This window comes from Podarcis bocagei (genome assembly GCF_964188305.1).
Source record: "Podarcis bocagei genome assembly, chromosome: 13".
Taxonomy (NCBI): domain Eukaryota; kingdom Metazoa; phylum Chordata; class Lepidosauria; order Squamata; family Lacertidae; genus Podarcis; species Podarcis bocagei.
Window position 1 is genome coordinate 28,504,166 of NC_138138.1, and position 27,912 is coordinate 28,532,077.

The 27,912-nt window shown below is 42.2% G+C and overlaps 1 protein-coding gene across 1 annotated transcript; it reads left to right on the forward strand.

Annotated features, from left to right (window-relative positions):
- The first annotated feature begins 617 nt into the window (after positions 1-617).
- Positions 618-27,219, forward strand: MED1 (mediator complex subunit 1). Its single transcript, XM_081168637.1, has 17 exons — positions 618-843; positions 3,883-3,992; positions 4,708-4,786; positions 5,858-5,912; positions 6,661-6,793; positions 7,511-7,539; positions 9,449-9,520; positions 10,329-10,403; positions 11,589-11,662; positions 12,795-12,884; positions 13,833-13,944; positions 14,174-14,298; positions 15,593-15,711; positions 17,639-17,840; positions 18,526-18,621; positions 18,744-18,849; positions 20,715-27,219. The coding sequence occupies exons 1-17, from the start codon at positions 816-818 to the stop codon at positions 23,980-23,982; spliced, it is 4,773 nt and encodes a 1,590-aa protein (XP_081024763.1). The 5' UTR covers positions 618-815; the 3' UTR covers positions 23,983-27,219.
- Positions 27,220-27,912: the final 693 nt, after the last annotated feature.

The following is a 27,912-nucleotide window of genomic DNA, read 5'->3' on the forward strand; positions in this document are numbered from 1 at the left end:
GATGAAACAATTTTTTTCGTAATCTCGCGGGAAGTGATTTTGTCTTTCAACAAAACTTTATTTCACGGTAACCGCAGACGACAGCATTCCTCAGAAAGGGAACTTTTATTAAGGGAAAGCGCAAGGTTGTTTTTATAGGGAGGGGCCGTGAACTTCCATTCATTCATTCATTTCTTCCTGTACCGTTCAACAAACTTTATTGAAACTTCTCACGCTGTAGTTCTGGGGACATATATCTTTCAACAAAACTTTATTATTGATTCCCCGCCCCCTTGGCAACAGGAACAAACGAACTTATGAATGGCCGTTTCTTCGCCTTCTCACTTTCAGCTTTTTTGGGCCGCTTGGTAACCATGACAGAACACCACAGGATGCGGGCACACTTTGTCCTTCTCATCCTTCCACAAAAGTATTCCATGTTTAAAGCAAACGACAACAACAAAGCCCAGCTGTTCGCGTGAAAGAGTTAAAAGGTGGGTCCTTTTAAGAAGCGGAGCGCGTATCTGTGTCCAAATCTCGCGAGAGCTTCCCTTAACCTTTGCCGGTTGGCCGCACCGCGGGATTTCCTCGTGAACTTTCTCCCCTCCCCTTGTCTTTTTTTTCGAATCCCGCGAGAAGAAGCGCGACTTGGTCTCGCGCGGCCGGCGGCAGGATGGCGGTTGTTGCGGGGTAGCATCTCAGGCCAACTGCTGCTCTCGCCTCGGCCTCGCCGCCTCCTCCTCGGAGCGGGAGAGGCCCTCTCCCCCCCACCTCCACATGAGGGAGAGCGGAGGGGGGCACCTGGCCCCTCTCCCGCTCCACCACGCTCCTGAGGGATGAAGGCGGCCCAAGGGGGCGCCGAGGGTGAGTGACGGGGGGGTCAAGATCTCTCGCTTTCCTTTGGTAAATGCTGCGTGTGAAGGTGCTCGAGTTTCATAGGAAGACCAGGCCCCTTAGAGCAAGGGGGGGAGGGAGTCCGAGCGGCGGTTTCTAGATTTCATTAAGGTTCGCCCGCCACCGCCGCCTAATGCTTTCAGCTGCGGAACAGCATCGGAAGTTCTCTGGCGAAGAGGTCAGAAGGGCCTCACTGCTCGTTCAAAGAGAGCTACGGGGGGGGGGCAGGTTCATGAGTCGCCTCCCTTTCTTTCCATGGACGGGAGGAAAGCGCTTCCGGGAAGACGTCGGACCTCATTTGTGAATTCCTCTCCGGGAGTTATGTGCAGATTGGAGTTTTCAAAAAGCCCCCCCCCCTTTTTTAAATGTAGCATCCAGGGGTGTCGACTTGAATAAAATTATTATTATTACTATAAAATATGGGGGTGAGGGTGAAACGCAATCAATCACAAGATCCAGCACATGCACGCCATTTGAATGCCGATGCCTGTGAACTTGGGGCGGGGGGGGGCTAGGAGTCTGCTCCTATGGTAGTATCTGCAAAGCATGCAACAGTTGAATGCTTCTTCAGTGGGGGGCGGGAAACAAGCTTGGCTTTCTTTATTTAAACGTGCTCCATCTCTCTCTGCTGCTTGCTTTTAAGGCGGGTGTGAGGAACCTATGGGCCTCAAGATGGTGCTGTGCCCCAGCTCCCATCATAACTGACCATTGGCTATGGTGGCTAGGGGCTGATGAGAGCTGGGATCAAACGACATCTGGAAGCCAGCAGACTCCCCACCCTGCAGGTGGAAAGGGGCTTGGTGGAACGCCCAAAACTCAGAAGCGGGTGTGGAATTTACTGCTGAATCCTATACTGTGCTTACTTTGCAGTAAACCTCACTATGTTCAGTTGGCCCGACTTATAGTACATGTTCAGGACTGTAGCTTTTGCAGTCCTCCCATCATGCAATAGATGGGCTTTGTAGAAGGAGAAAGGGACTTTCATGGACTTGAACCTCAGAAATGAGCTGGATGTTTCTTTAGCATATGCGCTGTGGGCTAAAGCCTCAGCGCCTAGGGCTTGCCGATCGAAAGGTCGGCGGTTCGAATCCCCGCGGCGGGGTGCGCTCCCGCTGCTCGGTCCCAGCGCCTGCCAACCTAGCAGTTCGAAAGCACCCCCGGGTGCAAGTAGATAAATAGGTACCGCTTACCAGCGGGAAGGTAAACGGCGTTCCGTGTGCTGCGCTGGCTCGCCAGATGCAGCTTTGTCACGCTGGCCACGTGACCCGGAAGTGTCTCCGGACAGCGCTGGCCCCCGGCCAATAGATGTGAGATGGGCGCACAAACCCCAGAGTCTGTCAAGACTGGCCCGTTCGGGCAGGGGTACCTTTACCTTTACCTATCCACCATGTTGAGTTAAATCAAAGGTTCTTTCAAGCCTTTTGTCTGCAAGCAGTGACTAGCTAGAAGACACAGGGATGTGTATGGAGGACATGCTAGAGGGAGTGATCTATTGCTTTTCAAAACTCATAGTGAAGAGTAGGTTTTTAAGGTTTCTGGTGAGGGTTGACCATAGCTGAGTAATAAAGTACTTGCTTTGTGTGCATAAAATCTCAGATTCAATCTCTGGTATATCCAGTTAGAAGACCATCAGCAGTGGTTTGAAAGACCTTTGTCTGACCAATAAATAGCATGAGGCTTAGCTGCCCATTAGTAGACAGTAGTGGCCTAGATGGACCAATATGCTGAGTATATGACAATATAAGATGATCATCCTGAATTGGAGATAGATATCTTGGTAGAAATGTCAAGGAAAGAAAAAAATGCAGTTGTGTTACTACCTAGAAATATGCTGTCTCCACTTGTCACTCAGCAACTGCCTAAGAATTTGAAACTTTTCCAGCCCTGTATATGACATACATAATACCCATAATTAAATGGAGATGGTTTTAGAGGTGTTGATGCCTTCTGCATTTCTGAAACTTGTCAGAAAAATAGCAACATCCAAAAAGAAATCACTTTTAAAAAAAAAAATCTAGGCTGCCTGCCAACATGCACCTCTTAGTCATTTGTGGGTTTACAGCTTTCCCGCCTTGTTACCTGGAGGTAGTTCTTACTTCACCACGGGCAGTCAGGGGAGTTGCTATTTACGGCTTTGTGTTAAAGGTTACTTAACTTTCCATTGAAAAAAGGAAAGTAAATATTCTTGCTACGGTTTTCTTTACAAATCTTTTGTTCGTTATTTATGATTCTTCCTAACTTGCTTTCTGAGGTTTAAAAATATTGAAGTAATTGCTCCCTTGCGAAGCCTCCTATGTTAAAAGTGGCAGCAGGGTGCATTTTAGATGTTACAGCATTGTTAGCTTGCCAGTAGGATAGCTGAAAACAATGCCTGTTTAACCTGCCTTCTTATAAATGTCTCAGAAAGGGATGCATCACTTAAGAATCACACGTTCACAGAGAGCATTAATAGTAAATATATCAGCTCCAGTAGATACAAAAGAATCAACCTGAGGTCCTTTAACTGGAAACAAAATATTAAACTTTAGGGTTTCTGTTTGTAAACCCACTGAGCTATATTTGCCTTTAAAACAACATCTTGAACTCCTCCATTTGATTTTGCCGTTCCATTGTTAACATAGGATTTTAAATAAAGTTCTGAGGTTGAATAATATGAAGCAGGCCCCTTTTAGCTGTGTTCACTGTAGGATTAAGCCCTCTTATTGCGTCCTGAGCTTGATATTTTACTTATGACAGTATTGATCTCTTCTACACCTGTATGTAAGAAATATGGAGAACATAGATCAGTACCTGCCATTGGTTACCTAATGTTGATGGTACGTATTGTAAATAATTCTGGATTGCATGTACCATGGTCCCATTCTGCAAGGTACTTTAGTCTATTCACGGTCACATAGCTCAAGTTAATGTTCTCTGGGGGTTATGCAGGGAAATTGAAGGTGAACCTGCATCTCTGGACTGAAATTCAAATATATCGTATGCTTCACTGACTTGCAATTTCTCTTATAGAAACGGAGAAACTGAATAAGATGAGTTCCCTTCTAGAAAGGCTTCATGTCAAGTTTAACCCTAACAGTAGACCTTGGACAGAAACAATGAAGCTTGTCCGGCAAGTTATGGTAAGAGTTTAGCATATTTTGGATGGGAGTACTTGATAAAATCTCCTTGCACATTTTCATAAAACAGTGATTGTCAAGATTGTCTACTTAGAGAGGGCACTGTCAACAGTAAATTGCCACGATATCTTTCACAGAATGTGTGCATCTTTCACAGAATCCCAGCAGTTACAGAAGATTCTGGGTTGAATTCTATGACATGCTCTCCATTCTGGTAGCACTGTCTTTGCTGCTGTTCCATATCAGTTGCGAATACTCCCTAGATGAAGGTTCCTAGCATTCCTCTGCAACTATGCACTATATGGGAAGATTGGCAGTGATGGACCACAATTGCAAAGAAACTGTCTTTGCTGATTCTTTTATCAAAAACCCAGTAACTCTTAGAACACAGAAAGTATTAGTCAAAACAATCTAGCTTTTGAATAATAATTATTTTTATTTGCTGTTATTTAGTAGAACAATTGTAAGCTGTCATTGGTTTGAGTTGGTGTGACTCATACAATGGTCTAGCTTTATAATGCACAAGGCCAGCATCTGTGGAGGGTTTTTTTATTTACAGCGCCCATAGGAGCTGATTTTTTCAGAACAAACAAAGTGGAAGCCTTCAGGAATACAGTTGAATGTGCCAATGCTTTAGTTATAGCTTTCTTTTCACAGTATTGCTGAATGTACATGAACACTTTCTCTATTTTTTTCTCTCCATCACCTTTGAACACAGGAAAAGCGAGTTGTAATGAACTCTGTTGGTCACCAGAATCTTGTCAGCTGCTTAGAAACTTTGCAGAAGGCATTAAAAGGTTGGTAGATGCTTCTGAAACATAAATAAGTGTCTGTGGTTTTTTAAAAAAAAGACTAGGAGGAATTGACATTAGGATAATAAAGGTGTTTATATGGTTTGTACTAGATGGGTGCAAAGAATTACTATGATACCCTCAGGGTTATTGGACAGCCCTTTGCATGCTTACTCAGAAGTCCTACTGTATTTAGTGGAACTTATGGCCTTGTATGTTTATAACTGCATTCTTGGGCTCTGTGTTGCTGTAATGGGTAAGCTGCATACTGGGCATGTATAATGCTCATGTTCAATAGACTCATTGAATCAATTATCACTGTTTGTATAGTCACATGTTATATTACACACTCCTAACCTCTTGGTGTCTGGTTGAAGAAGAAAGATTGTTTATGTTCCTGTTCAGGCCGGTTACCAAAACTTGCAGCCTGTACCATAGTTATTCTCTCTTTTTTTTTCAATGGGAAAACTGGGTAAGCGAAAGGCTCCTGTGAGACCAAAGTTCCCACTCAGATGACTGTGTGTTGAATCTGCATAGTTCAATATCCTGGTTATCCCCCTTTTAAAACCGCCACTGCTGTGAGGTGGCAATTCTGTCACTTTCTGACATCAAGTTTAATTAATCAAGTAACTAATTAAATTAGTACAGACACAGCAGTTGCCTCTTATGTACACATCTGAGGGCAGTTCAGGATCAATTTTTTACTCTTATTTCCACAAGTTGTGGAGTAAGGGTCTACAATTGTAGGATTGCTGACCAAGAGGCAGGGTCTTGTCTTTGGGCTGCATCTTTGGAATGTGGCACAAGTTCAGTGACAAATAGAAGTGCCTTGGCCATTGCCTCTACCTCATAGTTGATAAGGGGCTGAGAAGGTGAGCTGGCTTTCTCAGGCAGCTAAAGCTCCAGCTGCCCAGCAGATGGAAAGATAAACCTGTATGTCTGCCACCCCCTTTCAGTTCAGATCAACTGTCCATTGATTTCAGTGGGTCTGAGTATGGCTTGGTTGGATATCACCTATTGGGACTTTAATAAATTTGCTTATGTATTTGGCTTTAAACAAGCTCATCTTCCTCCTAGTGACATCACTACCTGCCATGACAGATCGCTTAGAGTCTATTGCAAGACAAAATGGGTGAGTAACTCCCATGATCCCTGACGATTGGCCACACTGGCTGGGACTGTTTGGAATTTTAGTCCAGCAATATCTGGAGGGCCATAGGTTCCCTGCCAATGAGTAAGATTAATCCTTTTTGTCTAAAGAGCTAATTGAGACTACAACCAACTACATTTTTTGTTTTTAATTCATTGTTTATACTACACGCTTAAGAATGTAGAAGCCAAAGTTTTTGTTACAGTGAGGTCCAGCAAGTCAAATGTTTGATTTACTTCGACTTAGATTTTAGTTTAGTTCCATCTCTGCCCTGGATGGGTGGAAAGGAATGTTGCCATTTTTTGGTTTTGAAATAAAAAATTCAAAAAAAGGAATGTTGCCAAATAACAATCACATGGTGGTTATGTAGAAAGAGAAAAGTAAGAAGTATGTACCCTACACATTGGACTAGAATCAAGATTGGTTGTTGCACTTATTTCTCATTGGAATTCAAAGGACAAGTTAATCAAGACTTACAGTACAATCCTAGCTATGGCTGTTTAGAACTATTGAAGTCACTGTGACTTACTTCCTGAAAGAGAGGTTGAGATTGCAGGTTCAGTATAAATTCAGTGCAGCTAACCTGTATGCAGCCCATTATTATCAATCTTGAGCCTCCAGGGGAGATCAGGATAGATGCCTCCAGCCAAACAGATTAATTGATGTGCTATTGATTGGTATTTGATAAAGCTTTTCATGACTGAATACCTTTTCTCTCCTTGTGTGTTAGTCTTGGATCTCATCTTAGTGCAAATGGCACTGAATGTTACATAACTTCAGACATGTTCTATGTGGAAGTCCATTTGGATCCTACAGGACAGCTGTGCGATGTTAAGGTGGCCCATCATGGAGAAAACCCTGTGGTACGTAGAAACATCTTTTTACAACCCACTATGTTCTGAGAGCACAGGGCAGGCTACAGTATGTATCAACCCAGAGCTTAACAGCTTCCTAAAATCCAGATATCTCTACTCCTGCATTTAGTTTTACACTTCTCCAGAAGGAAAGTGATCTATTCAGCCCAATTCCCTTTAAGTCCTCTTAGCCAGTCCCTTGTAAAAAAAGTCACAAGCTGTCACATTTTCACATTCTGCCTACTCTTTCAAAACCGAAGCTATCATTTCCCAGCCTTTAATAAAATGTTGGATCCCTCAGTAGTAGGGAGAGAAGTCAAAGCTCCCTTTGCCCTATTACTAGTGTGGTACAAATAGCTTGCTAACCAAGTTAGTACCATTTGTAAGTCTCTCCCCCTCCCCAAACTTATTTTTTGTTCTTTGTCAGAGCAGTGTAAGAATTTGAGATCATTTTTTAACTTTATAGTCTCATCCTTCAAAATGCTTGCAGTCATTTCTAATCATCCTTACTTATCACCCAGTGTTTGAAACACTGGACATCTCTGACCTGCCTTCTGCATTGTCCAAACATTCTGTAGGACTGTTTAGGAAAGTTTTTAGGGTTTTGTACTCACATGAAGCTGACATTCCCTATAGTCATGTACAATTTAAGCCAGCTCCATTGTGCTGAATAACTGCAACAGTTTCAAATGAAGTTGTGGCACACATTTTTATTTTCCCTTCTAGAGTTGCCCAGAGCTGGTGCAGCATCTAAGGTGAGTACTAAGTCTCTTTCATTATTGGCTACATACCTTCTCCCTGTGCAGTTCTGTTGTATGGCTACAACCATTTCTCCATTCCCTATAATGTCTCTTGTACAATTTATTATATACAGCGTTCTGGATTTATTGTGGCTTACTCATCCACCATATTGGCTATTTTAGAACATAGAGTACAGATCTTTTCTCAACCATAGTGCTTTTCAGGAATTGTGTAGGGTGAGGGGAAGATTTTGGAATGAACAAGAATTGAAGTACTGGGTGGGGCAGCAGTGTCGCTTAGATTTAACAACAAACAGTGGGTGCATATGAACTGAGGATATTCATCCAGTTTTCAGTTTCTGACCCTTTTAAAAAGCAGCATAAATAGCCCGTATCAGAGACCATGAAACAGAATGTTTATTGACTTGCTTTTTTAAAAAAAAGTCCAATGTCCAAGCAATATGGAATTTTTAGGGGCACCGTAATCAGGTTTCTTTTCCCTTCTCTTTTTCCTGTTATAAAGCACCACCCTGCCAAAATGAGCCTTTTAAGCATGCAGTTTTCCTTAGGATGTAGTATGTTGCTCCTGCCTTTGGTGGCTAATTAGCTATGACTTGTACAGCTGACCCAAATCTCTCTCACAACATGTGAAGAGTATGTTGACACTGGTGCAACATAGACCCAATATATATTCTGTATTTACTGAGCTGATTCAAACAACACCAAGTTGAGTTTGGTGTTGTATAAATGGGCCTTATGATAAGGCCCTCCATCCTCCCCGTGGGCTCTCCATTTCATTGAGTTACTTCCCTAGTACAAACCATAGTTTGCTGTTACCACCAAATTGTCAAATAGTTGCTTGTCTTGCCCTCCAAACAGAATTGTAAAGCAGCTTCAAGCTCATGTTTGAAAGGTCCCTATTTATCCATGAAGGTCTTTGAAATGCATTGGATAAGTCATTGTAACTTGCACATTTGGGGTTTTTAAAAACATAGATTTCAGCAGAAGGTCTTTACTTCCTCTTTGGAATTATATGAAGACTGTTCTCATCCACTGGGGAGAAGGCAGGGTTGAGTCTTTAATAAGAAGTTAGGAGTGTTGTCACTCTGTACATAGGGATCACCAACATTTTTCAGCCAGTGAGCACATTTGGAATTTTAAGAAAGCACTGTGAATGTTAGTTATAAAATGGCTACCGAAGGAGCATAGTATAGCACAAAATGGCTGCTGGGTGCGTGTTTAGGAGAGGCCAAGCCAGTGCAAATAGGAACGGAGGGGGGAGAGCAAATAGTTTCTCATGCATTGTGACTTTTTGAAGGGGTATTTTCTGAGACCTTTGGCAGATGCCATAGATACTGGCAGGCACATTGACATCATCAGGCACTGCACTGGTGAACTTGTCATATTTCTCTTCTATCAGGAGAATAGGGTTGTTGGCAACCACCTAGGCCTTACAATAATTTGTTTTGTTCTAAAGATTTCTCTCTTAGAAATTCTTCTTCAGAATAGTGGTTTCAGGGCTATGAGAGTCACATAGGGAAAAAGTCCTTTCAGAGAGTTTTGAGAAGGCCCAGGAGGACAAGTAGCCAGCAAAAGAGCACTGAAACCCACATACAGCTTGAGAGGGCACAGCACCATAGGCAGGCAGCTTGGGCCATAACATTTCAAAGTAAGGATACTGAAATGGAAGCTTCAGTACTTGCAACCCTCCAGTATTGGGGGGGCTGCCTATCTATTTTTCCTATGAATTGTATTATGCATCTTGGAATTTACTGGAGGAGTGCTGTAGTAGGGTGTGCTTTTGGAGCTAAAATGTTGAAATTGACTCCTTTTGCCAACTCTCTTAGGTGAGTCTAACTGTAGATATCTCTGGCATGTATGATTCTTCCAGATTCTCTAAAATTGATATGTTTTTCTTTCCCAGAGAGAGAAATTTTGAAGAATTTTCTAAGCACCTGAAGGGTCTTGTCAATCTGTATAAACTGCCTGGTGACAAGTAAGCATTCCACTAGTCATAATTTCTGTGATGCGGCAACACCTGCAGTCACATATTTGTTAGAGCATTGCATATAGTGGTTGAAACCCTGCCCAATTATATGTCTACCTGCTCCTTTTCTCCTTACTTTATGTGCCACCCCCATCCCTTTCCTGCATTACCACTCTTGATTATCTCTCCCAACTTCAAGAAAGGAAGCTAAGGTAGAACTTCAGTATTTCTGACGCTAGAAAGAACAAAAAAGGGGCTAAAATCTGCATCTTTTTTAAAAGAGGAGTTGTGCAGCCAAGATTGGATCCTTTGTGTACACTGGAAATTTTAGAAATATGGCCAGTCTTAGAATATTGTCTTCATTTTGTCAAAAAGGGATTTTTTTTAGGAAAGCTAAGAATGTAAGAACTTCATGACCCATCTAGTTCAGCATATTGTTCTCACAGTGGCCAACCGGATGCCTTTGGGAAGCCCACAAGCAGAGTGCGAGAGCAGTCTCCCTTCCTGTGGTTTCCAGATTCTGGTGTTCAACTGAAATAACTACATAAGCTGTAAAAAGTCTGAAGCTTAAGTCCTTGGCATGTCTGTGATCTTGGATGATAACGGTTGAGAGCCCTTCCATGGAAGGCTACTACTGGTTGGACAGTGCTCTGGTTGGCTCACAGTGCAGTTCTATACATGTATACTGGAAGGAAGTCCCAGTGAGTTCAAAGAGACCTACTCCCAGGTTAATGTGTATAGGGTTGCCACATCTAAGCATCTTTTTGTCTTTTTTTCTGTACCAATTTTAAAATAATATTTTATTTTTTCTCGTTAGCAAACTGAAAACTAAAATGTACTTGGCTCTTCAGTCCCTGGAGCTTGATCTTTCAAAGATGGCAGGGATGTACTGGTAAGAGAAGTTTGCCTTACTGAATGAACCCAGCATTTACCTGTTGATGTCTGTAATGTGTATGGGTTGCTCGTGCGTAAGTTGCCGCCTCTCCAGGCTTTGTTGCCTTGCTAAACCTTTCAGTCTGGGCAGCCCTTCACTTCGTGGCTGCCTCAGTCGCTAGCAGAATCCATCAGTGGGCGTTTCTTAAATCTTTTCCAACATGAAAGTTGTTTGACACCCAGTCTCCTCCTACTCTCTCTGCGCGGAAGTCTTCTGCGCAGGGTGGGCGTGGGTAGCGGAGGACCCGTGCTCTCCCCGCTGGTGTCCGGTGAAGAGTCCTGGAGCCCTCTCGCCAATTCCCCCATCAGCTCCTCTGTATCCCTGGTGTTGCGCTGATTTGCTTCCCCATCTGCGGAGCTGCCTCTCTCCCTGCTGGGCCCTTCTCCAGCATCATTTGAGAGCCTTCCCTCCGCCTCTAGCTCCGATGTCAGTTCCCTGACAATGTCCTAAGCAGCAATACTGTTCAGGAAGTAGAACATTGAACTTGGAAGGAACTGAGTTCAAATCTTACTTGAATCACAGATCCGCTAGCTATTCCCCGGATAAGCCACAACCTTAGCCTCCGTTCCACCCTCTGTAAATATGGCAGATTATGATTAAGTTTCAAGGGCTCACATGAAGATGAATGCAACAAACACAGCCAAACTCACTGTACCCTAAAGCAGTCTATAGAAATAGATGCTTATTAATAAAGAAGTTTGGATATTACATTTCTTAAATTTGAATTGCTATTTAAGTTTCCAAAGGTAGCATTATGGAATCCAGAGTCTTAAAACTGAAAGATAAACAAACAAACAAACAAACCCAACAACTACCTTTGGTCTTTGAGGAACTGGGGTTGAAAGACTGACTGCTAAAGTCCAATGAGGAGGTGGTACTGGATTTCCAGGCTCCCATATCCAAGACCAGCTGTCTGTCCTGTGACCTACACTGCCTATCATCTTGGTAGTAAAAAGGGGAAAATAGTTTCAGAAGGAAAAATGGGTTCCTCTTTTTAATCTTAGTGCTGCAAGCCTAAAATTTCAGTTTGGGCATGTTACAAATTCAGTCTAAGATAATAATCCAAAAGATTTATACTGTGGCAGTCTGGGGTCTTAATTCTGCACCAGCTTATCATATGTCTTTGATTCTGTCTGCTTGTAGGCAAGCCACCAATGCAAGCCCTTTGGACAAGATTCTGCATGGCAGTGTTGGCTATCTCACCCCAAGGAGTGGAGGTAGGCGACTGTATATTGTGACAGAAGAGGGGTCCATTTTACAATACTGCTCATTTTCCACGTTTAAATATGACTTGTGAAATGGTGCAATGCTATTTCTTTTGTTAAAGAGTTGAAATACCCATCCGCATATTAGCCCCTTATGGAGCTCAGCCTATCCAGTATGCCATAAGCAGAGAAAAGATGCATATTGGAAGACTGCTATCTAGTAAAGCAAAGAGCTCCATAAATGCAAGTGATCCACCTCTTAACAGAAAAGACAAAATATTCTCAGAATCTGCAGCCAAAGTGACTTCAAGGAAAATTCTTTCCCAACCCCGGATATAGCCATCAGCAGGACCAAGAACCTTCAGAGCTTCTGAATATATGTTTGGTAAATTACCAAACATGACCCACATCGTAATTTACTGGGTTGTTGGGGGTTTTTTTTTGCTCATAGCCAGTATATGACTGTGGTTTCTCTGTTAATTCCGGGTGTTGGAATCCCTACCCTACTATGAAGTTGCTTGGTGATACTAGGCAGGCCATTTTTCTCATGGGACTGTTGTAAGAATAAAACAATGCTACATATGCCACCCTGAATTCCTTGTAAGAAGGTCATAATATGAAGGTGGCATATTCTCAAGGCTGAGCCACATTTTAAGTGCCATGAGAGGAAAGGGAATGTAGTTGATGACCTTTAGTCTCCCACGTTTATTGAATTGTTCCACCAATACATTATTTGAAGCAAAAGGCCAGCTGTTTGGACAGAATTTATTCTATGGTAGAGCAGCCTTGTCAGTCCTGAGTTTTGTCTACAACTCCCAAAAGTCCCAACCAGCATAGCCAGTGATCAGGGCTGGTGAGATCTGTAAATCATAGTGATGGGTTTCTGCTTCACAGATAAGAGAATGAGATTTGGGAATACATGGAACTTTATGCGAAAGAGAATAGAAGGTGGTGGGTAGTATGAAAAATTAACCCCCAAACCCTAAAATTTATAGATCTTTGTCCTAAGAGCTGTGACCTTCCTAATTACATAGAATGCTAGGTGGACATAATCTTGTATGTCCAGATCAACACATAGGCATCACTTCTGACCTTCCCATCCCCATTGTGTTCCCTTTCCCATTAACAAGCTTTCTTCTTTCAGGTCACCTGATGAATCTGAAGTATTATGTTTCACCCTATGATTTGATTGAGGAAGGTACTGGAGCTCCTATTATTCTGAATGAGAACAACGGTATGTTTCTAGACATGCTTTCTGCTTCCAAATGTGCATTCTGAACACACCTTGGATTATATTGAAGGTTTTCTTTGAACCCCAAGCAGCAGATTTCTTTTATTTTGGTTTAAGGTTTATTTGTGTTTTCCTGAGTATAGATACCCCCCCAATGTTTGTATATTGAAATAGTATATTCTATAGTCAGTTGAGTATCGACAGCTTCTTATATTCCAACACTGTCTGATGTTTATCAACAAACAGTCATATTAACATTCCTGTGGATTAATTTATCTAGACTCCAGGCAAGTTTCTTGGCATGTGCATGTCTTGATTAACAGTGAGGCAGTTAAATAATGAGTTCAGATTACAGTAGTAGTAGTAGTAGTAGTAGTAGTAGTAGTAGTAGGTTTGTGTTTTGTTTTTTTAAGAGACAATGGTTATTAGTAGGAAACATAAGCTTGTACTCTCTGGTTTTCTGGTTAATGATTGTGAGCATGATGGAGTATCCTGGAAATTATCTAGCCTAAATATCAGTACTGGACCTGCAGTGGACCTTGTACATTAAACCCCCAACCATGAAGTTTGCAGCTTGTTGCAAAGACTAAATACCATAGTAAACAGCCAAGTGACAAATTGAACCAATTTGTGGTTTTTTTCCATGTCTAGCCCAACTTGCTGTCACTGCACCCATTCTTCTTCCCTCTTATTCTGATTGCACCACACCTGATGGTCTTTCAAATTAGAGAAGTGGAGTACAATAGGCACTCCCTCAATTTTTAAAGTACTTATTCCTTAAAGCAGGTGTAGGAAACCTATGGCCCTCCAGATCAATTCTTTAAAGGGTTTTAGTACATAATGCTGATAAGCAATGCATAACATCCAGTTTATTACCCGTTGCTGTGCAGTGGATTTTTATTTTTATTTAATACAGCTGTTTGAAAAGTTAACACTTGCCTCCACTTTCAGTTCCTCGCTACCTGGGTATGAACATATGTGTTACAATTGAGGGAACACTGACAATGAACAAACTTCCAATTGCCCCTCTCATTATGGGATCTCATCCGGTGGACAACAAAGGGTAAGAAACAGGCACGATTTGTTGGTTACTTGTTGGTTCTATTTTACCATAATGAATTAGAATGATTCCATACGGTCATCCAAGATGGACAATGCATATATTAGTTTTCTAACGGCATAAATTAGTTACTCAGAACTGAACAAAGTGTATTTACATCCTTCCTAATGTTAAAAAAAAAGTTATTTGCATGAACCCAGATGTAATACTATTGTAATCTTTTATTCTTTAGGACACCTTCTTTCTCCTCAATCACCAGTGCCAATAGTGTTGATTTGCCAGCTTGCTTCTTCTTGAAGTTCCCAAGGCCTATTCCAGTTTCTCGGGCTTTCATTCAGAAACTTCAGAACTGCACAGGTCAGTCATGTCTTCAGATAAGCTGTTGATAGAGTTTTGCTAGCATCAGTGATGTATTTGGTGCCATAACCTGACACCTAGAGGGCAGCAGTCAAAGCATTTTAAATTTTGGGTTGATATGAATATTTGCTCCCCTGTTCTTCAGCATTTCTGCAGCCTAGATCATGTTTTCCATATACCGTATTTTTTGCTCTATAAGACTCACTTTTTCCCTCCTAAAAAGTAAGGGGAAATGTGTGTGCGTCTTATGGAGCGAATGCAGGCTTCGCATTGCTTTCGCTGAAGCCAGGAGAGCAAGAGGGATCACTGCTTTCGCTGCACAGTGATCCCTCTTGCTGTTCTGGCTTCTGGGATTCAGAATATTTTTTTTTCTTGTTTTCCTTCTCCAAAAACTAGGTGCGTCTTGTGGTCTGGTGCGTCTTATAGAGCGAAAAATACGGTACCTGCAGCTTCAGACTGTCTTCCTCTTTTTTTAAAAAAAACCAAAGTGTCTAATGTTAATCATGGAACTGATTAACCCAAATGATACAATTGGGAAAAGGCAAGAAATCAGAGTAATGCTAACCAGAGTCTTGTATTAATGAGAGCACATGGATGTCTTCATCCTTTTTCCCATATCCCTACTGACCACTTAAAAGCTAATCTTCTCAATCTGTTTTTGTTACTAGTTTTTTGTGTTTGTTTAAATCCAAGCCAAATCCTTAGAGACGTTAATTTTTCAGTCAAACAAATGGCGCAGAGCAAGCAGATACAGAAAAACATGTAATTTGCCTAATTGGGGAGGGACCAGTATGTGGCCTTCCATGGCACATAGGTTGGATTACTCTCAGGCCTTTTAGATTGCCTTTAATGCTACTACTTTTCTCATTCATCTTCACACAGATCATGGGAGGGCTATCTCACTAATATACTTGTTTAAGATCCTGCTGCTGCTGCTGCTGCTGCTTCTTCAAGATTACTAGTGTAATTTATTAGTGTTCAGGTATTTGAACCCATCTCTCCCAGGTGCAGCACTCCATAAGATCACGCTGATTTTCATGTTAGCTCCATGTCAAGAATTTCACAGTTCCTAGCATTCAATATCCACATTGGAATATATTAAACACAAGTGGTTTCTGGATAACTGATTATAGAAATTTGACACTGCAACAAGCATCTCTCATGTCAAGTTGTAGTGAAAATTATTGAGATCCCCTCTAGTACAAATACAAGTTGTAGGTAACAGCTAATACTTGTATTTTATGAGAGAACAAATCTCTGGGTGGGTGGTTATAGTTTTTTTTTCTTTTTTCAGGCATTCCATTGTTTGAAACCCCTCCAACGTATGTCCCCTTATATGAGCTTATCACACAGTTTGAGCTATCCAAGGAAGATGACCCTGGACCACTGAATCATAATATGCGTTTTTATGCGGTAAGTTATAAGTGGGGATTTCATAAATTGCCTTCACCCACAGAATGTGAGAAGGTTGGTAAATTCTAGGTGCACATTCAGATAAATATCAGTAATTTTAATACAGGATCCTATATATAGCTTTTCATGATTAGACAGGCTATATTATCTGACTACTGTATAGAAAATTATGTTCTCTCACTGGAATACTTTACATTGTTAGAGAATTTGTGGTAGGTTTAGATGATGCCTTCAGTATAAATTATGGTGGAGTTCCACCATTGTTCTTTATCTTGAGGCTTCAGGGGAAAGTGGTCATAAAGTACACAGCAGAGATAGGCAACCTAAGGCCTGGGGGCCGGATGCTGCCCAATCGCCTGTAGACAGTTCGGGAATCTGTGTTTTTACATGAGTAGAATGTGTGCTTTTATTTAAAATGCATCTCTGGGTTATTTGTGGGGCATAGGAATTCATTCATTTCCCCCCTCCCCCCCAAAAAATATAGTCTGGCTCCCCACATGGTCTGAGGGACGGTGGACCGGCCCACGGCTGAAAAAGGTTGCTGACCCCTGGTACACATTAACAGGGGATTTGCTACAAAATAGTGCAGTGTTTTTCCACCCCTTATCTGGAGCACTTCTGTTAAAGGCTCAAGCTTTCTTGGAACAGGGAATCCCATGGCTCTGGTTCCAGGACACTTTTTTATTTTCCCAGTTATTTTATTTAGAAACATATTTACATCCTGCTATCTCATAAAAAACCAAAGCTGTTTACAACCATATCTGTGTATAATGAAAATACCTAATTTAAAATCAAAGACCATCAACTAACCATTACGGAAAGTTGTTTTCTTAATTGCTTGTATAGACTAGGGCCTCAGCAGGATCTCCTGCCTTATTTATTGAGAAAACCCAGAACAGTCAGGAATCTGATTCAATCAGCATCTGAGGACAGACTATCCTAAATGGCATTCCACCCTTGTAGGGGAGAGTTGTCACTGCAAGTCCAAACCTCAACAGGAAGTAGTCTGACCATGCCAATGGGAGGGAAATCTACCCCTCCTATTTCCAGACCACCTTCCTTTCCACTTGGAGCAAAAGACTAAATCTAGGGTATGCCCTGCTCTGTGTGCTGGACCAATGATCACTTGTGAGATCTATACAAAGCCATTTTGATGGCCCCATTTTGCTTCCTAACTGATAGATGTTCCACTACTCAAGTTTGCTTTTAAGAGAGAATATTATTGAGAGAAGTGCAGTAGAGAAAGTGAACCTTGGACTGAAAGGAATGAAGGCAATTCCTGTTCTAAGAACCTCATATGATATGATTAGTGATCTGCAAAAGAGAATTTTTGGCATTATGTATTGATAATACTTTCAACTGGCTCTTCAAAAGACAAAGTAATTATGCTGCTGTTGCTAAACTTACACTGATGTCTAGAAAAAAAATAGCATGAGATGGTATATAATGAGATCTTATTTTAATCCCAGTACCAGAAGATTAAGTATTAACTAGGCAAGCCATATAATTGAGCCCCAAAGAGAGCAAATACAACCTAGTGGAGTTTCCCAAACTTGGGTCTCTAGTTGTTTTTGGACTACAACTCCCATCATTCCTAGCTAGCAGTACCAATGGTCAGGGTTGCTGGGAATTGCAGTCCCAAAACACCCAAATTTGGGAAACCATAGCACTGGTTCCTACCTCTTTTAATGTGGACACAATGCTTTTGTTGTATCTATTTGCTTTTGTTAGAGCCATTACTCACCTTCCACTGCCACTAGCAGGACTTTTTGGGAAAGGGTGGAATAAAGTATAAATGAATAATGCAGTTTTGTTCTTCAAAAACAGTAGTTTGGTTTTCATCTCCTGGCTATGCATGATTTTGTAGCACCGATCCATACTTTACCAAGCAGTAAATGTGAGATTGTGTGTGCCCCCTTCATAACAGGCTTTGCCAGGACAGCAGCACTGCTACTTCCTCAACAAAGATGCCCCCTTGCCAGATGGACGAAGTCTTCAGGGAACTCTGCTCGGCAAAATTGCTTTCCACCATCCTAGTCGGGTTCCTCTCATCCTCAATTTGATCAGGCATCAGGTGGCCTACAACACTCTGATAGGCAGCTGTGTCAAGCGAACAGTCTTAAAAGAAGGTCAGTGCTACCATGGTACATTGCCTGAAGTATTTGTAAAAACATACTGGTCTCTATAATCTGTCAGTCTTCTCCAGATGTTGTTAGGTTTGAATCACTACAGCAGCTGACTCCTTTGGCTTTTCCTCCAATTTATTTCACTTGCCTAGGAAGATCAGTTTTTCTATCCATTTATGTATGTTAATACTTGTACTCTTAGTACTGTTCTTGCTTCTCAACCCTTGCATTTATTGACCATATCAAAATTCTGAATAGTGTAGGGAGGCATGAACCAGATAGCCAGTAAGTTCAGGTTCAGGATTTCCATTCAGTTAGTAAGGAAACTAAGCAAGAGTATAAAAAACAAAAGAAAGCAGGCCCTAAAGCAAACTGCTCACATGGCAGTTAGCAGGCAAAGCCCACAATGCACCAAACTAATATTTATTTTATTAAAATTAATAGAAGATGCTTCCTTCCAGAGTAAACTTGAAGCAGCTAACATAATAAACATAAACTTTGAAAAGAGTAGAGTAGCTGTTACACAACCCATGCACCATCAAATGTTTCCTGACCTATTTTTCCATGTCTTAGTTGAGCTGCAAATAAAAGTATGAACATCTTTCTCTCTTTCCCTTATTTTAGCTATAGGGTGAACACGACTTTTTAAGTTCATGGTCTTTGCTAGCAAGTTCTTTTGTCTTTCCAGATTCCCCAGGCATCCTGCAGTTTGAAGTCTGCCCTCTGTCAGATTCCTGTTTCAGTGTATCCTTTCAGCATCCTGTAAATGACTCTCTAGTTTGCGGTAAGTTGCTGGATGGAGGGTTTTTAGAGGGGGGGGGGGAATGTATGTATAAACAGTCATTGAATGAAGATGGACACATTTTCGATTTAATGACCTCCCTGTGATTCCTCTGTGTCTTTCAGTGGTAATGGATGTGCAAGATTCTACACATGTGAACTGCAAATTGTATAAAGGGCTCTCTGATGCACTCATCTGCACAGATGACTTCATTGCTAAAGTTGTTCAAAGGTATGTCATACTACTTAAGCCAGAATAAAAACTGATCTTTGAAGACAGTGGTTAAATATAAACCTGGTAACTCAGAGGTCACTTACATTAAAGTTTTACCAAGGGAAAAATAATTTTACAGTAACATTTTCCTACCATCCTTTTTATATTCTGCTCTAATGGTGACAGCAGTAAAAGTCTACACCACAGCAGTTTTATTTCAGTAATGAGAGCCTACCCCAGGCAAGGGAGGAAAGTTTCTGGGCTTAATCCTTAAAGCAATGTCATCCTGAACCTTTTCCTTTCCCTATTTTTTTTTTGGGGGGTGCTTTAAATGCTTGGGACACATGCCTTCCATCACACTGCAATCACTAGCTTCCCTTTCGGCCAGAATTAACTTGGAGCTCCTGCTTTCCATCTCTACATTTCTCTTTCTTTTATCTATTTATCTACATATATTTATAACAAAATATAATAGATGGCAAATAAATTAGAAAGAGGTAACTAGAACTTCTGTTACCTTTCATGTCCAATAATCCTTATGGAGATTTGTGGCACTGCAGCAAGTCCATCCTTCTGTGGTTTTCTCAAAATTTCTCGTGCCCACACTTTGACAGACCTGACCTATCAACTCACACTATGCTGTCTTGGATGGTGTGCTTTGGTATTAAAAACTCTCTGCAACTTAGAGTTGGATTTAAGGTCAGCTGCTGATTTCTAATTATTAAAGGCATTTGGGTTCCCTTCTGTCTATCAAAAGGAAAAGGCTCAGTCCTGTCTTCTGTGGGTTGCTTTTACTGCTGGTGATAAAGAGCTTTCCTCCAGGAGCAGAAGTTTGAGATAGCTGCTTGTCCATGCACCAGTGACATAAGGCAATTTCGTACACTTTGTGTAGGAAGAAGTATATAAAGCATGTACACAATTTGTGAAAAGTGCATGCACTTTATATTTTACAGCTTGCATTTAGCTGTGGTTACCCAGTGACCTCCTGGAAAATAGGCATGTGTTTTTCACCCATGATGGTCTCTGTATGTTGTGCACACTTTCATGTATGCTGAAATGATACATGTAGAATTTATGTCTTCTGTTAACTGAATCTGAAGAATGATGTTTTCTATCTCTTCTGGGCCTTCAAGCCATCTCTATAGTCTTTAGAGAAAGGAGTAAAATGAATAAAATAACCAAAATTTATCTTGATGTGAATAGAAATGATTTGTTTGAAGTTCAGAATTTGGGTTTCATTAAAGTGCATAGCCATGTATGAAAGGAGTGCCTAGATCTGTCTGCCCTGTACTTTACTTTGTAATTCAGGGGTGGGTAACCTATAGACCACCAGATGTTGGACTTCCCAACTCCTATCAGACCCACCCCCCATAGCCGATAGGAGTTGTAGTCCGACAACATCTGGAGGACTGCAGGTCCCCCATCCCTCCTGTAACAAGGCCAATTCTTCAGTTTACCATTTTCAAAATGTGGCATATTTACTTGGGCCATATTTACTTGAACAGGCTCTTCAGTTCAGCAAAGCCTTAACATGCTTTGATTTTGTCATGTTCATGGAATAAGAAGATAAAGTAGGAACTCTCTTTTAAAAGAGTACATTCACCTATTTATTAATGAGAACTTTAATGAATTGAGTAGGGCTTCCTTACTCCTCAATTGCTACTTTGTTGCTGTGGTGGAGAATTCACTTCTAGAAAAAAGAGTAAAAGTTTATATTCCTGTATATAGTGTGCCTGAGTAGTACAGAAGTCAGGCTCACTCTGTAGAGGTGTACCTAACACTGCTCATAATTGTTTATAATGAGTACAGCTTTTAGCTTCATGGGGGAACTTACTGCTGGCAAGGATGACACTAAACCACCTTTTCTCCACCTTGCCTTATAGATGCATGTCAATACCTGTGACAATGAGAGCCATCCGGAGAAAGGCTGAAACAATCCAAGCAGACACACCAGCCTTGTCCCTCATTGCTGAGACAGTTGAAGACATGGTGAAAAAGAACCTGCCCCCTGCCAGCAGCCCAGGTTATGGCATGACCACCGGCAACAATCCAATGAGTGGCACCACCACCCCAACCAACACTTTCCCCGGGGGACCCATCTCCACCTTGTTCACAATGAGCATGGGTATAAAAGAACGGCATGATTCAGTGGGCCACGGGGAAGACTTCAGTAAAGTGTCTCAGAACCCCATCCTTACAAGCTTGCTACAAATCACAGGCAACGTGGGCTCCACTATTGGCTCCAGTCCCACGCCTCCACACCATACCCCTCCCCCTGTGTCATCTCCGGCAAGCAACACCAAGAACCACCCCATGCTCATGAACCTGTTGAAGGACAACCCAGCTCAGGATTTCTCAACGCTCTATGGAAACAGCCCACTTGAGAGGCAAAATTCCTCTTCTGGCTCCCCAAGGATGGAAATGGGTCCAGGGGGCAACAAGCAAAAGAAGAAAAAATCACGTGTCACGGTGGAGAAACCCAAGCATCAAACTGAAGATGACTTCCAGAGAGAGCTGTTTTCCATGGACGTTGACTCCCAGAATCCCATCTTTGATGTCAATATGACCACTGACACTTTAGATACCCCTCATATTACACCAGCTCCCAGTCAGTGCAGCACTCCACCAACAACGTATCCACAGTCTATACCTCATACCCAGCCCAGTATTCAGAGGATGGTTCGGCTCTCCAGCTCAGACAGCATTGGTGCTGATGTGACAGATATCCTTTCTGACATAGCAGAGGAAGCATCCAAGCTACCAAGCACCAGTGAAGATTGCCCTCCTATTGGAACACCAGTAAGAGACTCCTCTAGTTCAGGGCATTCCCAAAGTGCCCTGTTTGATCCTGATGTCTTTCAGTCTAACAACAGTGAAAACCCTTACACTGATCCAGCTGACCTGATTGCTGATGCCACTGTGAGCCCAAACAGTGACTCTTCAAATCAGTTTTTCCCTGATGGAGTTGATTTCAACCCTGACCTCCTGAACAGCCAGAGCCAAAGCGGTTTTGGAGAAGAGTACTTTGATGATAGCAGCCAGAGTGGAGACGCTGATGACTTCAAGGGCTTTGCATCACAAACGATAAGTACTCTGGGCGTGCAAGTGCTGGGGGGAGATGGAGGGGAGAGTAAGTTCAAGGCAAGCAGCCAAGCGGACACAGTCGACTTTAGTATTATCACTGCTGCCAGCAAGGCTCTGGGGGTCTCTGATGTCATGGAGCATCATAGTGGAAGCCAGAGCCCCTTACTGAGCACAGGAGATTTGGGGAAGGAAAAGTCGCAGAAGCGGGTCAAAGAGGGTAATGGATCCGGGAGTTCTTTAACAGGCCCTGGGCTAGATGGCAAGGGTGGAAAACGCAGCCGCACCCCATCCAGCGATGGGAAGAGTAAAGAAAAGGTCCAGAAGCGGAGGAAGGTGGAGCCAGAAGGCAAATCTCCCTCTCATAGTTCGTCTACCAGGCCTTTCACCCCACCAGCAAGCACAGGCGGCTCGAAATCTCCTGGAAGTTCAGGCAGGTCTCAAACACCCCCTGGGGTAGCCACTCCTCCCATACCCAAAATCACCATCCAGATTCCCAAGGGAACAGTGACTGTTGGCAAACCTTCCCATGGGCAGTACACAAGCAGCGGCTCAGTCTCCTCTTTGAGCAGCAAAAGTCATCACAGTCATTCCTCCTCCTCCTCTTCCTCCTCCTCATCGTCATCCTCGTCCTCTTCGTCTTCCTCATCGACCTCGGGCAAAATAAAGAGCAGCAAGTCGGATGGGTCTTCTGGGTCCAAGATGAGCAGCAGCCTCTACTCGGGCCAAGGCGGCTCTGGATCAGGTCAGTCCAAAAGCTCCACCCAATCAGTGGGAAAGCCCGGGTCCTCCCCCATCACAAAACACGGCCTCAGCAGCGGCTCTGGAGGTACCAAGATCAAACCTCAAGGGAAGCCTTCATCACTTATGAACCCTTCCATGAGTAAACCAAACATTTCTCCTTCTCATTCTAGACCCTCGGGCGGTTCTGACAAGCTGGCCTCTCCGATGAAACCCGTTCCAGGTACTCCCCCGTCGTCTAAAGCAAAGTCCCCTATTAGTTCCGGTTCTGGAAGCTCACACATGTCTGGGACTGGATCAAGTTCAAGCATGAAGTCCTCTTCAGGGATGGGATCCTCCAGTTCCATGTCCCAGAAGCCACCCCCTTCTTCAAATTCTTCAGCGGGATCTTCATCTTCCTTCTCATCTGGCAGCTCTTCCATGTCTTCATCTCAGAATCAGCACGGGAGTTCAAAAGGCAAGTCCCCAAGCCGGAACAAAAAGCCATCTTTGACAGCTGTGATTGACAAACTCAAGCATGGTGTAGTCACCAGTGGCCCTGGTGGGGAAGACTCAATGGATGGACAGATGGTCCAGAGTTCCAGTTCCTCAAGTCACTCCATGTCCTCCAAACACAACCTCTCTGGAGGTGAATTGCAGGGGAAGCGGGAAAGGAGTGACAAGGAGAAATCCAAAGTCTCTGTTTCAGGAGGCTCCTCTGACTCTTCCAAAAAGGCATCTGATTCAAAGAATGTTGGAAGCACTGGAGTGGCCAAGATTATTATCAGCAAACATGACGGTGGCTCTCCTAGCATTAAAGCCAAAGTTACCTTGCAGAAGCCTGGGGAAGGAGGTGGGGATGGCTTAAGGCCTCAGATGACATCTTCCAAAAGCTATGGATCACCACTAATAAGTGGGTCTACTCCAAAGCATGAGCGCTGTTCTCCCAGTCACAGTAAGTCTCCAGCATATACCCCGCAAAACATTGACAGCGAGAGTGAATCAGGATCATCCATAGCAGAGAAATCCTATCAGAACAGCCCCAGCTCTGATGATGGAATTCGGCCACTTCCAGAATACAGCTTGGAAAAGCATAAGAAACACAAAAAAGAAAAGAAGAAAGTAAAAGATAAAGACCGGGATAGGGATCGTGACAAAGAGAGAGACAAAAAGAAAACTCACAGCATTAAGACGGAGAACTGGTCTAAATCTCCTATCTCTTCAGAACAGTCTTTGTCTATGACAAGCAGTGCCATTCTTACATCAGAAAGGCCATCCAGGCCTAGCCCTGATTTTTTGATTGGGGACGAAGATGAGGATCTCATGGATGTTGCCCTGATAAGAAATTGAGAATATTTAGCCAAGGTTGGCAGGTGGGGAGTGGGCTGGGGCTAAATGTTTCATATAGTGTTGTTTTAAAAAATGTTTTTAAAGTTGTGAGTGCAAACAACACCCTTGTGGGTTCAGGTAAAAACAAGCATTTTTCTTTGGCTGTTCTTGACAAACGGAGCATAGAGAAAAAATATTCTTCAACTCTTGGAAGTTTACATGGACTCTTACACATGCATACTTCCATCTAATCAGAGTCTCTACCACAAAGAATCAATGCACCACGCTATTTGGTGTAGTTCTGTCACTTGTCCCAGAGTTACATGCCTGTGGACTTGCAAGATAGAATTGAAACTTGGGCAGATATTTCATTTCTTTTACTTCACTTTTTTAGGAACATTTCCATTCTGGAGCGTATTTTTAGTGTTCAGGATTTAAGCTTGTTTGGGTTTTGTTATTCATACTCTGATATTTACACCAAAAATTAATTAACGGAATTGGTTCAGTGCCTGGTATCTCCCCTAGTTCACAAGGTGCTGAGTGCCATCTCCTATTAAGAATAAAATCTGAAATGGAACTGTTCAGTGGATAGCACCAGTTGGGCCCTTATGCAGGTGGTGAAGTATTTGACATAGATGTGTTACATCTTTTACAGCCATTTCACTTAATCTTTGTATTATAAAATTGATTTCTTCCATGGAAACGGTTGGCTTCCATGCATGTCTCCTCTGTTACCGCTGGGTAGTATAAGATGGCAACTGAGTGGGGAAGAAGAAAGTGAGGGTTTGGTGCTGTGAATGTAGATTGTTAGACTTCTCAGCCTCTTTAATTTTGAATTAGGTTGAAAACCCAGCTAGGAGAGAATGCTGTTAAAATAAGTGGGAGTGACACTTTTCCCCTTTTGTAAGTGTGGTTTGTTGGCATGAGTGTAGAATCAGTTTCCTCTTTGGTATAAGATCCACTGCAACATGGCTCCTTTACATACCACTCCAGAAAAGTAGGAACCTTGAGGTCATATGGGAGGAATCAGCAGTGCGGCTACTTTCCTTGGTAGTTGTCTCAAATCCTAGGCAGAGTAAAGTGGCTGCATCTTTGACTCCTCTCACATGACTTCAGCAGTTACTGGAACAGCATACTGGAGCAGCTCACAGGCCAGTGAGGTAATACAGGGCTCCAGACCTATTAAGAAGGAGCCTATAATGTGCGAGTGGTCAGAATATATGCTTAGTGAATGTGCACTTCAACTCCCACCTAGATACAAGGGAAACATTCTAGAATTTTTCCATAACCACACAGTACCAGATAGAGATGGTATTGTAGTGAATTAAGATTTGCCATTAGAATTTGCCTTGCTGTGTTCCATTGAAGGCCATGAACTATATGCATATCACCCTCACCTTGATGTCTTGTTCTCTCTAGTATCGTCTTCACATGGAACATTCCCTGATGCTCAAGAGAATAGGGTAGCACCTGGTCACACAGAACTTCACATGGTATACTAGAGCATACAGCAATAATGGGGAACCTGTGGCCATCCAAATGTTGCCGGACCTAGAACTCCCATCATCATTTGCATGACCATTGGCCCTCCTAGCTGTGACTAATAGGAGTCAGAATCCAACAACTTCTGGAGTGTCACAGCTTCCCCATCCCTGGCATACAACCACCCATGCTGGGTTTGCAACGGTTGCAGGACTTTATGATCGCTAACTGTACACCCCAAACTGCTTCCACTCTCAGCAGCTTTTATGTCATAGGTTTGCTCCACCAAGGATTATCTAATGAAGAAGTTGCATTGAGGCTTCTAATGGAGAAGCTGTACCCCCACACAACCATATGTTGCAGAGTTTTCCTGACTTGTGTACCTGCTTCCTGAGTTTCCAAGATACTGCGGATCGTAAATTCAGAGCAAATGACACAATTCATTTTACTGCAGACAACTTGGGTGTGTACAAGGTCTCTGATAGATCAATAGGTTTTTTGTGATAGCCACATCACAGAATGTAATCCTGTGTATGTTCAGGCCACAGCAGTTGTCTTTATTATGATGGTTTTTACAGTATTCTTTTCATTTAGGGAAGAAGCTGGGTTCTGAGAAACAGTGTGCAACTCAAAATGAGAAGCTTTTATTGTTTAAGGCTTTGGACGTCTTGCTGCATCCCAGCAGCAACATTTGAGTGGTGTTTTCATGATGGGACGCACAGTATAGTTCTGGTATCCTCTGTAATTGGAATGGAATTCTTGAAATATTTGGAAGATGAAGGCTGTGAGGAGCAATGTAATACAATTCTTAGGTATGGACAGTGTCTAAAATATTAAAAGAGTTAATGGCTCTTGAACCATGAATTCTACCAGATCTTTTAGAGGGGTAATTCTTTGGGTCCCAAAGTTAAACAATTGAGACTTTCTGTTTTTCAGTGGACATCCACCTTGGCCAGTAGTAGGTTTTTGAGTTATACAAAAAGGTTCTTCAGAATAAAAACGAGCCTTGATCCACAGTGTATGAGAGGTGCAGGATTTGCTCATGAATGGATTCCCTTATCAGTCATAATGGCTCTTTCCCTGGCACATATGAGGGATGAGGATGATGTACCAGCCTTCCATTTCCCACAAGTGCTGAACACCCAATTATATGTGGGAAAGAGGGGAGATATTAGGTTTATTGTGGCCTATGAGCCCTCTGTGCATAAACTGGATTAAGTCATATTAATTCCATGGAAGTCTAAAGTCTACCATGCTAACAGGTTCCAAAATTGTGTGGTTGTTTTTTTTTTACCTTATGCAAGCAGGATGTTAATAAAGTTCTACTTTTAATACAATATACCTTTTTTTGTCCAGCAGTGATGTTTTTTTCATAGGGAATGAAGAAAGATAAGCCATTCAAAGAATAGTTCCACCAATTAAAATTGGGAGTACACATACCAGTATCACACAATCCTTTTCTGTGTTAAAATCTCTCATGTTTACTTCTAAAAGTGCATTTATTTGTTCACATTACCCTACATCTTTCAGTATTGTAAAGACAAAACAGAAAATAGGAAAGAATCAAACCTATTAATCTCAGGTGTAGGTACTTCACCTGAGATTAAGATTGGTTCTTTTCATGTACATGGTAGGTCCTTTACTCTTGTGAACAATTGTGTAAATACTGCTTCTGGTGACTGAGGAGGTGGGGAAGGAATAGACCATTTTTAGTTTTTTGATGTACTTCAAATAACATGTTTGTTTTACATGCAAATAAATTTTGTTTGATAGAAATGTTTGCCTCAGCTCAATTTCTGCACTTTAAAAGTTGGCTTCTACTTGGATGAAGTTCTGGTTGTCAAGTAAGAGCTTTTTTGGAAAGAGGGACGCCTTTTTTGAAACTTCTGTTTCAAAACTTATAAAGTTGGTAGTGCATTTCCTTCACGACCATAGCTGTTTTATATTAGCAGGAACTGGTAGGTGCTGAACATTCATCTGCATTTTTGTCTAAGAAGCTCAGTTGTCTAATAGTCTGCATCCCCAGACTCTTGGACTTCTGCTCATGCTAAACAGATGAGGACCACATCTTGTTGGTTACCCCTTGTACATGATCCAAGTTCTCAGTGCTTTTTTTCTTTTAATTCCTAGTCACCTATTAGTTCCTGAAGGCTTTGATTTACATTACAAGTTGACGTGGTCTAGAATATAAGCCACAATATGATGAACATAAATACAGTACAGATGCCTATTGGTTTATTATAACTATTCTGGGGAACCTTGAGAAGGACTGTGTAGATAGATATTGGGGTGGATGTGGGAGTTTGTGTAATATGAGAATAGTTGGTCATAGGATGTTACTGCCTGGGAGCAGAGATTCTTAATTGGAAGATGGCATATATGGGACTAATGCTGAGTGTTGACAGTGGAAGGTATCCAGGTTAAGTGTGTCTGCTTCTCTTCATCTCCCAAATCAGATGGGCTAGTTAA

Bases quoted from the DNA above. Each gene is read 5' to 3' on its own strand.
- MED1 (XM_081168637.1), top strand. From the start codon at position 816: ATGAAGGCGGCCCAAGGGGGCGCCGAGG. The intron at 5,913-6,660 runs GTGAGTAACTCC...CTTGTGTGTTAG, and splicing joins TCTATTGCAAGACAAAATGG to TCTTGGATCTCATCTTAGTG. The intron at 15,712-17,638 runs GTAAGTTATAAG...CCTTCATAACAG, and splicing joins ATAATATGCGTTTTTATGCG to GCTTTGCCAGGACAGCAGCA.